Source organism: Nannospalax galili, unplaced genomic scaffold (genome assembly GCF_000622305.1).
Source record: "Nannospalax galili isolate Female #2095 unplaced genomic scaffold, S.galili_v1.0 scaffold933, whole genome shotgun sequence".
In the NCBI taxonomy this organism is placed as follows: domain Eukaryota; kingdom Metazoa; phylum Chordata; class Mammalia; order Rodentia; family Spalacidae; genus Nannospalax; species Nannospalax galili.
In genome coordinates this window covers 1359983-1370568 of record NW_008333281.1, presented here as the reverse complement: position 1 = coordinate 1370568, position 10586 = coordinate 1359983, and the positions used below count along the sequence as shown (strand labels likewise).

General features: G+C 51.2%; 1 protein-coding gene across 1 annotated transcript in view; it reads right to left on the bottom strand.

Annotated features, from left to right (window-relative positions):
* Nucleotides 1-777: 777 nt before the first annotated feature.
* The window catches only part of Cotl1 (coactosin like F-actin binding protein 1), a 35608-nt gene continuing 25799 nt past the window's right edge, over nucleotides 778-10586 (bottom strand). The window contains exon 4 of the mRNA XM_008827906.3: nucleotides 778-1893. Coding sequence (XP_008826128.1) covers nucleotides 1783-1893 — 111 coding nt within the window. The 3' untranslated portion in view covers nucleotides 778-1782. The remainder of the gene's footprint in view (nucleotides 1894-10586) is intronic.

Genomic DNA, 10586 nt, shown 5'->3' with positions numbered 1-10586 from the left:
TATCTCACATTTGGAGGTTAGCAGCACATAAAAGCAAGAAAATCCAGAAAAGGGCTAAAAAAACTTTTGCAAAAAAAAAAAAAAAAAAAAAACCACCCACCCACCCCCCCCCCGCCACAACACACACACAAATTTTAAAAGCTATGCCAGGCATGGTGGCACATGCCTGTAATCACAGCACTTGAGAGGCTGAGGCAGGGGGATTGCCACAAGTTCAAGGCCAGCCCGAGCTACAGTGAGGCCCTGTCTCACAGGAACAAAACAAAAGCCATATTTAAAGCTGGCCATGTGCCTCAGACCTGTGATTCCAGCTACCTGGGAAGCCGCAGCTCACAAGTTCAAGGCCTGCCTAGGCTACAGCGTGAGGTGAGGGACAGCCTGGATAGCAGAAACATTCAAAACCAGTCTGGGCAACTTAGTGAGACTGCTTCCAAACAAAAAGTAGAAAGAGGGCTGGGAGGTAGGGGTAGCTCAGAAGGAAAGTGCTTGCCTAGCATGCGTGAAGCCCTAGGTTCAATCCCCGGTGCCACCAGAAGAAGGAAAAAAAAGAATTTAAAAAACTACTGAAACAGGCCAGGCACACAAGCCTGTGATTCGGGAGGTGAGGCAGGAGGATCAGCAGTTCAAACTCATCCTCCTACAGATCAAGTTTGAGGCCAGCCTGGGCTACATGAGACCCTCTCTCAAACACACAAGACCTGATCCCAACAGCTTCCTAAACAGTCTGAATTCTGACAGCTGCCTTGGTTGTTACAGACTGCACCGATCAGACAACCGTTCTTCTTGAAAAACACATTTATTTCTGTAAACTGTTCGAGTGCCGGAGATGGTCTTCACCAGCCTGGTACAGTACAGTCTTCCTCCCCAAGATGCAAGGAGCCAGAAAAAAAGAAAAGAACAACACCAACCACGCTCCCGAGGAACAAGCCCATCTCGTCTTTCTTTAAAAGCAAACAAAGCAATCTTTTCAAATTTGTGATGTGGACTAAGATCCCAACCACACATTTTCTGGGTGCTGTGCGGCCCCGGGCCAGCCTAACCGTTTGCAGGGGACTGTTCCATCCTTGCCATACTGGGAGCCCCTGAGCTTGACCCTGAACTTCTCCCACCACACCTGGGCTCAGACCTCTCGTGCCTCAAAAGGACTTCATCACAAGGGTAGCTTTAGACCAGGGGGCAGAGCCACTGCCAGGCAAGTTTTAAGGCAAATTGTCACTTCGTACTCGGTCCACACCAGACCCAAACTTCTCACTGCCCAGCAGGATCTGCCAGACACGAAGTTTGAAAGGAGTCGGGGGTGGGGCCTGGAGCCAAGGCGTTGGGGTTCATGAGATGTGTGAGCTCACGAAGGCTGCAGACTGTCGGCATGGCGGCCGGTTTAGCGGAAAGCAGGAAGCAGCCAAGGCAAACTGGGATGGCACTGGGGCCAGGCCCCAGCAGCTGTGAGCGGCCATGGTGGCTCAGACCAGGCAGGCCACAGCGAGGGCAGGAGAAACACCAGGGCCAAGGGCCACCGACAGAGGCACCTGGGATCTGACGGTGTGCATGACCCTGGCACCAAAAGAACTTTTCTTTAGAACACAAAGGGGGCAGGTATCAAAGAAAGAGGCTCAGAGGGCTTCAGAGATGGGCCACAACAGGATGAGGGGGGGCGGGGAAGGGGCTTGGGTGGCACACACAGGCGGCACCAGCCTCATCGCTTCTCCCCTCGGTGGGCTGGTGGTGAGGCGGCGGTTTCCCGCCCTCGGAGCAGGCAGACGGCTTTGGGGTGCAGGGCTGGGGCTACTCCGCCTGGGCATCATAATTGGCCCCTCCAGCCTTCTTCAGTTCGTTCTTGATGAATTCTTCCTCCAGTTCCTTTCGATCACTGATCACGAACTCCTTTGCGAAATTCTACAAGGACAAAGAACAGAGTTGCCGTGAGGGAGGAAGGGACAGACCCCAGGGTTGCTCAGGCAACGCGGCAGGGAGCCTTGGCACCCAAAACATGCAGAGGATCAAAATGAAGATGGGTAGCAACAGAGCTGTGTGTCAGAAAGCCCCAGACCAGATGAGACCCGGCCTGCTGCCCTCCTGGACCCCGGGGCCAGACCTGGACTGCTATGTCCAAGTCCCTGTCAGCTGCCGCTCAACTTCCTTATCTGAAAATCCTGGGGGGGCGGGGGGTAATGAGGTTGGAAAAGCCAATCGGTCAATGTTTAACTCTGGAAGAGGGAGAAGCAGGGAGAGGGAGAAGTCAAACAGTAGCACATCTCTGCAATCCTGTCCCTCAGGAGGCTGAGGCAGGAGAATTACCATGAGTCTAGAACCAGTTTAGACTATGTAGTGAGACCCTATCTCAAAAAAACTCACAGGAGGGGGAGGGCTGGAGGGAACAGAGGAGGGAAGCTCTGACTTGTGGTTACTATGCATTTTCATGGTGTAAACACTCCCAGTGGACTTCAAGCTGTCACTGTACCCAGGACGGGTGTGACTGGCTCGTACACAGGCTCAGCCATTTCTAGTCCTGATTGGGCCTGTGAATGTCCTGGGCTTCCCAGTCTCAGTAACTGGCGGGCAGGGTACTGGCAGCTTTTACTCAACATAACACGCCAGACTGAGGTGGGGAAACATGCAGTGACCCTTCCTGAGGTGCAAGGTTTTGCCCAGATAACCCATGGGCCTGGCAACGGGAAAAGCAGTTGGTCCATCTTATCAGATGACCCTGAGCCATTTAAGATAAGGTTATTTTATATGGAGATCATAAACTTCAACAAAGGAAGGGACTCTCAGGAGAGTTACAGAGTGCTGCCAGAAACACAAGTCTGAAGACCAGAAGAATAGCCACATAAAAAGTCTTCAGGGGCTGGGGGTGGCAGCGCAGTAAACCCAGCGCTGGTGGTGAGGCAGGAGGGTCAAGAGTTCAAGACCGGCCTTAGCCACATAGGTGTTCTAGGCTATAAAGGTAATGATGTGCACACCAGCACACACTAGTACACACAGGCATGCATATCCACACCATGCAGCACAAACACACACTGTACACACATATGTACATACATATCATACACACAGACACCCATATCCACAAGCATGTTAGCACACCACACACCAATACATATACCACACACAAGCATGCATACTCACACGGACACCCATATCCATAAGCATGCACACACACCACACACCAGCACATACATACCACACATGGACATGAATACCCACACCACACACATATGGATACCCACACCCACAAGCATGCACACACACCACCCACTACCCATGAACACACAGCATATAAATGCATATACATCCACACTATATATCACATCACTACATCCACTGGTACAAAATGTCCAAAAAAAGGCAAATCCACACAGAGAGAGCACATTAGAGGTGACCAGGGACGGAGACGGAACCCGACATACACTGTCTAAAATTGGATGTGGTAAAAGTTGCACAGCTCTGCAAATTTACCATGAAGTGTCAAAAGAGAAGTTCATTCCACACAGTAAACTAAAGCTGTGTCCAAGAACACCCGTGAGATGATCAGTATTACCGATCAATATTATTTTATAAGACAATCAAGATTACAAAGGCAAGGAGACAGGCTAAAGTCACAGAGTAAGGGGGTCTAGTCAAGGTCAAAGCTGCCTATTTACCTCCGGGAGCATGGCTCAGGGGTGGAGTGCTTGCCTAGTGAGAGGAATGATTACAAAGAATTCAAATCTCATTTGTCAAAAGAATGATGGAAGGAAGGTGACCGCTAACCCTCCCCCCACACACCCTGCAAAACTGTCTACACAAAGGCCCAGCCACTTTCCCTCAATTCCATGGCTAGAACAGCCCACTCCTCCCCTTCCTTAATTTCATTTGTGCCATTCTTTTTAATGGATGAGTGTTCGGCCTGCATCTATGTAAGTCCTGCCTGAGGAGGCCAGAACAGGGCATCGGAGCCCTGGGATTGGAGCTCTGGAGTGTTGTTGGCCAGTATGTGGGTGCTGGGAGCTGAACTTGGTTCCTCTGTAAGTACAACTGGTGCTCTTAACTGCTAAGCCATGTCTCCAGCCCCTGTACAATTCCTTTAAAACTAGTCAACTTCCAAAGACTGTGAGGTTGAACCCCAGGTCAACAGGAAAAGGACATAGTACTCCTGTGTTGGGATCAAAGCTATCCAATTTCTGCTCAATGAGCTTACTTGCTACCAAATGAGGAAACACATCCTTTTGCAAAACTGAGCCCTGCTTTGTCGAGTCCCCATGAGCTCTTCCTGCAGTATTTGGTGGGGTCCGTGACTAAATTTCATCTCTAACACCAGTATGGATGAGGCTCTGGGTTTGCTTTCCAGCACCACAAAAATAAACTAACTAATTAATTAATTCATTAATTAATTTAAAAGTGTCATGGGCTGGAGAGATGGCTCAGCAGTTAAGAGCAGTGACTGCTCTTGCAGAGGACCTGGGTTTGATTCCTAGCACCCACATGTTGGCTAATAACTGTCTGTAACTACAGTTCCAGGAGATCTGATGCCCTCTTCTGACCCCCTTAGGCAATACACAGGTGAACTTACATACATGCAGGCAATACACTCATACCCATAAAATAAATGGTTTTTTTTTATTTTTTTATTTTATTTATTTATTTTTTTGGGTCTTTTTGAGACAGGGTCTCCCTGTAGCCCTAGCTGTCCTGGAACTCACTATGTAGACCAGGCTGGCCTTGAACTAACAGAGATCCGCCTGCCTCTGCCTCCTGAGTGCTGGGATTAAAGGCATGCGCCACCACGCCCAGCTTGTTTTTTTAATATTTAAAAGTATCACCACATCTACTATGTGGGGTGGTGAAAAGTCTTTGGAACCAAGTGGAGGTGGTTAAAATGGTTAATTTTACATAAGTGAATTTTACCTCAATAAAAAACAAAACAAGCAGGGTTGGAGAGATGGCTCAGCAGTTAAAAACACTGGCTGTTCTTACAGAAGACCTGGGTTCGAATCCCAACACTCACATGGCAGCTAACAACTATCTGTAACTCCAGTTCTAGGGGATCCGATAGCCTCTTCTGTCCTCCTTGGGCATTGCACAAAACAAGTGTACTTACCTACATGCAGGCAAAACACACATACATATAAAATAAAATAAAAAAACCAGCAAAACCACATCACCAGGAAGGCTGGGTAAAGAGGGTTGAAGTGGGTCAAGCTAGCATCCTAGAGAGAGACCCCCATGCTGAGGAAAGCCAGCAAAACCATGGAGGGAACAGGAGAGGCTAATATTTACCAAGAAGCCACATGGCCAGGCACCACCTCACACATGTTCGGGCTGAATCCTCCCTCTGTATATTAATTTTGTAATTTCTTAAGATAAGACCTGGGGCAGGGCAGAGCCTCATCCAGCCCCACCACACATGCTTCAGACCTTCAGACCCCTACTCCTTCGGTTCCTCCAAAGAGCTCGCTGAGTGTGTAGGTGTGACTCATTCAGAGAAGGCAGAGGGCCTCGGGTCAAAAGGAGAATTGAGAGCTGAGTGTGTCTCAACACCCAGCCCAGCCCAGCAGCACAGGGGAGGGGCTGGGCGCCGGGTAAGGAAGCCCCGAGGGGTAGGATGCTACAAAGGAAGTCCAAAGTCCCCTGCACGGTGACAGCCATATATGGCAATGTAAAGAAAGAACCCTGATGTTTGTGTCAGTCGGCCAACAGCAGATTAAGATGTGAGGGCGATAAGAAATCTACAGGGGGCATGTGGAGCCTGCAGCAGCCCAAGCCAAATCTCAAAAGTGTGCTGCGCCACCACTACCACAAGGCTGGTGTCCTGGCTCACACTCAACCCCAGCACTCAGAGAGTGCCTATGAATTTGAGGCAGGCACACACACACACACACACACACACTGAAGAAAATGTGCTCTTACTGTCACTGCCTACACAGGACTGCGTGCTTCTCCAGGGATCCCGTTACTGTGGAAAAGCCGCTTAGGGTGCAGGTCACACGTTGCACACCCTGCCTGTCATGCCAGTCCCACTGTCCTAGGGGAGTGCCATCATGAGCCTGCAGAATGAAGAGTTCTGCTTCTTTGCTGAGTGTTTTTCTCTTCCAGTAACCAAGATGGGCATTTAAACATTTCCAAAGCCAGGACAGCTAGAGCTGTGCCTAGGGTCCCCTGAGACAGGTCCCAGTTTCCCCTGATGCCCTGCAGCCAGCTGGAGGCCGATGTGTCCCACAAGAGCCCTGGCCACACAACTGCCAGGAGATGGGCCCCACATCCACACTGCCCAGCTGAGCTCAGCACCGCCTGCAGAAGCAGGAAGAGGTGCCTCCTCTGGCCCCCCCCCATGTCCCCACAGCACACACTGCTGGGCAGCAAGGACCTGGGAAGTCATCTTCCCCCACCCCTCAGGCCACAGAGGGGGAAACTGAGGCTCTGAGAACAGCACCCCCATGAGGTTGGTGAAATGGCAATCACTACCCTGTCCTCAGTGCTCTATCCTAACGCCAGGTCCACTCAGGTCCCTGCTCTCCACACCCCACCTGTGATCCAGCCATTCCCTGTGCATCCTGTGTCTGGGAGAGACTGACTCCAGGCACCTTCCACACAAGGTATCCACATCTCCATTTAAACCTTCCTGTGGACAGTCTAGTCACAAAGATGCACAGGTAAGGGGCCTGCTCCTCACCCTATCCCAGGGGTGGCACCTTCCCCTCCCGGCTGGTCCTGCAGGCCTCTGCCCACACAGAGGGCTTGACACGGGGGACACACTCTTCCCATCCAAGGTGTGAACTCTATAAAATGTCCTCAGATGCCTGATTTGTTCACCTCTACCAGCAGTCCTGCTGACCAGACCTGGCTAGGGAGCCACCAACAGCACTGGGCATCACCTAGATATGTTTGCACAAAGAGCAGAAACCAAGCAACATCCTGGGCAGATGATGCGCCTGACCAGGGAGCAACATCAAGACCAGCAGGGGCAGCCAGGAGCTGCTTACCTGTGCCCTGGGTGCAGATCACCAAGGTCACTGGTCCAAGAGGCCACCTCATACCACACTCCAACAAGATCTTATTGACCAAACCCTGCTGAACCCCACCAATCACATCTGCATTCGACAGAGGACCAGAGGGAAGCAACTCATCTCAGGGCACACAGCAAACGCACGGCCCAAATCAGGCCTGTCTTCTTCCCTCTCTGTCCCGCCTCAGAGGCTGCTGGCCCCAAGGTTGCCCAAGCAAGCCACTGAAGTTTAAAGCACAAAATGCCACTCTGTCAGCTGTGGCTCTGGAAAGAACTCCCTGCTCTGTCCAGGAACTGCACGTTCATCTCTGACAAGGACTTGCCCTTTTTTGCTCAAAGGAAGAGGCCCCTCCTGCTTGAGAAGGCCATCCTGGTGAGGGGCACCTGGGTTAGGAACTAGGGCCACACAGCTGAGCCTCTGTTTGCAAGGCTGGATTAAGATGTACATGAAGCTGGGTGTGGTGACAACCCCAGCACTCAGGAGGCAGAGGCAGGCAGATCCGTGACTTCAAGAGCAGCCTGGTCTACATAGTGAGTTTCAGGCCAGCCAGGGCTACACAGGGAGACCTTGTCTCAAAAAATAAACAAACAAAAGATATGGATGAATATTTTCCTATCTTTGGTTTTTGTGGGGTTTTTTTTTTTTTTTTTTTTTTGGTCTTTTTGAGACAGGGTCTCCCTGTAGCCCCAGCTGACCTGGAACTCACTATGTAGACCAGGCTGGCCTGGAACTCACAGAGATCCGCCTGCCTCTGCTTCCCGAGTGCTGGGATTAAAGGCATGCGCCACCACGCCCAGCAAGAGTACTTCTATAAAGAGAGATTTAAAAACCAAGGATAGGGGCCGGGCAGAGTCTGGCAGATCTCTGTGAGTTCAAGGTCAGCGGGGGCTACAGGGAAAACCTGTCTCAAAAAGACCAAAAAAAAAAGTGTTCTGAGTGAATTCAGGCCACAGCTGCCCTCTGCATCTCCCCAGAGGCCCAGCCTCTTCCAGCCTCAGTTCCTCATCTGCAAACAGGAAGAGCACCAGCACCCACGTCCTGGGGCTGTTGCAAGGGCTTTGGGAGCACCTCGTGCTCATTTTCTGGGTGTGCTCAGCACAGGATAGCCAGAGTGGTTTCTGTTCTCTGTTCTGAACATTCATTTCTTTAAGAATTTTTTTTACATTTGTGTGTGTGTGTGTGTGTGTGTGTGTGTGTGTGTGTGTGCACTGCACATGTGAAGATCAGAGGACAATCTGGGGAAGTCTGTCCTCTCCTTCTACCATGTGAGAGGTAGGAATCAAAACCAGGTGAGCAGGCTTGGCAGCAAGGACCTTTTACCTGCTGAGCTGTTTCCCCCTGCCCCAACATGCATTTCCTCTTCTTTTTTTAATTTTTTAATTTTTATTTTTTATTTTATGTGTACGAGTGTATTGCCTGCATGTATGTGAGTTGCACCCATGTCATGTAATGCAGCAGAGGTCAGAAGGGGGCTTTGGATTTCCCTGGAACTGGAGTTAAGGATGGTTCATAGCTGCCATGTGGGTGCTGGGAATCAAACCTTGGTCCTCTGCAAGAGCAGTCAGTGCTCTTTCCAGCCCCTCCTCTTCTCTTTGAGACAGGGTCTCCCTATAGCTCCAGCTGCCTGGAACTTACTCTGTAGACCAGGTTGGCCTCAAACTCACAGAGGATCCGCCTGCCTCTGCCCCCTGAGTGTCGGGTTAAAGGCTGCGCCCAGCTCTTCTTTTTTAAAAAAAGATTTTATTTTTATTTATGTGTATGTTTTGTCTGCATGTATGTATGTGTACTACACAAGTACATGGTGCCTGTGGAGGCCAGAAGAGGGTGTTGGATCCCTAGGAACTGGAGCTATAGGTGGTTAAAAGCTGACATGAGTGCTGGGAGTCAAACCCTGGTCCTCTGCAAGAGCAGTCCGTGGTCTTAACCACTGAGCTATCTCTCCAGTCCCTTCATTTAATGGAAGGAACCCCCAGGGCTTCTTCTGGGTAAACCAGGTGGGTGCTGGCTTGTTGGCCAACCCAGGCAGAGAACTCAAGGCTGGGAGAGGCAGGAGGAAGTCAGGGCAGACAGGTCTGATTTCCTATTTAAAATGTTTGGACCGGTGAGTGGAGGATATGGGTGTGGGGAGTTCAGGGAGAAGAAATGAGGGGGAGTCTGGTGCTGCAGGAGGTGTCAGAGGAGTGTTTACAGAGGAGGCTGGGGAGCAGAGGCAGCCTCCAGTGAACTGGAAGACCAGGGGAGCAGTACCACTCACTGCTCCCTGAATCCTGTGCGGCTGAACGCTCACCAAGGCCACAGCTGCAGCCTAACTTCCAGTGCTTTGGCTCTAGGCCTGGGGAAAGAGATGCAGGGGCTCTTTGGCCAGGGAGGCAGCTCTCAGTGGCTCTGGGTCCTGCTGTCCATCCCCCAAAATGGGGAGAACAAGATAAAAGGATCCCCAAGCCAATCTCCACCAGCCAGTCATGGCCCCTGGAGCACAGGGCGCAGAGACAATGACCCACCATGGCTGCCAGAATCTGAGGGGTCATGGGGAAGCTGGGATCATTGAGTGGTTCAAGGTGAAGGCTGTGTGGTGTCTTCAGACCCATCTCAAACCCCTGCAAAGCTTGCCATGCAGGGCGCAGAATCTCTCCCGTGTGTATGAGCTGCAGCAGGAAGCGGGTAAGTCACCTACTGGCCACAATCATGTGCCTTTCCCCAAGTAGGGACAGAAGAATTGTAAACCAAAGACCCTGGAGTGCTGAACAAAAGCAATCGGTCTCCAGCAGCCCTCCTTTCCAGTAGAAAGGGCAGCCGCACAGGAGTCTGAGCCAAAAGAAAGCATACAGCCAGGTGGGTGCCCCACAGCAGCCCTCCTACCCCTCTGCTGCCCTCCCACACTGTTCAATGCCTGAAAGACCAAGTCCCTAGAACCCAACCAGCAAGGTATAATTTACTCTAAAAGAGCAGGTTCTTAACGTGGGCTTGATCCACTGAAGAAGGGAGAAACGGGTCAGACGGCCACGTCTGACAGACTTAGGAACGGGTCACCCTCCTGCTTAAGAGTGACACCATACAGGTACAGGTACAGGATGTCCCAGCAAGGACGGAATCAGGCAGGAGGACATCCTAACAGCCCACTGGGAGCAGGCAGATCCAACTCAGGGCAGTGGATTGTATATCTGGAAGCCAGTGCCCTGCACAGCCACCTGGCTCAGCATCTGGGAAACTGCCTGGAACCTACTGGTGCTTCCTAAACACACATGTCCACCAAGGCCCCAACCCCACCTGGCCTGACCTCTGACTACTGTTCCACCTAGTTCAGGCAGGCGAAAGTATGGGAAACATGCTCCACTCTGCTCCTATGGCCATGGTAGACATCACAAGTCAATCTAGACAACTTCCCTATGGAGAACTAACCTCAGAATCCTTCTTAACCCACAGTGCCAAGTAGTCGTACCTACTGATCAGCTGACAAGCCAGAGGTCAAACCTACAGTGGGTCTTCAACTTCTGTCTAATCAAAATTGCCCATAGGTGGGGATGTAGCTGTGTGGTAGAGCACTCACCCAGCATGCTAAGGCCCTAGGCCCAATCTCCAGTACCACAGAGGAGAAAGGAAGGA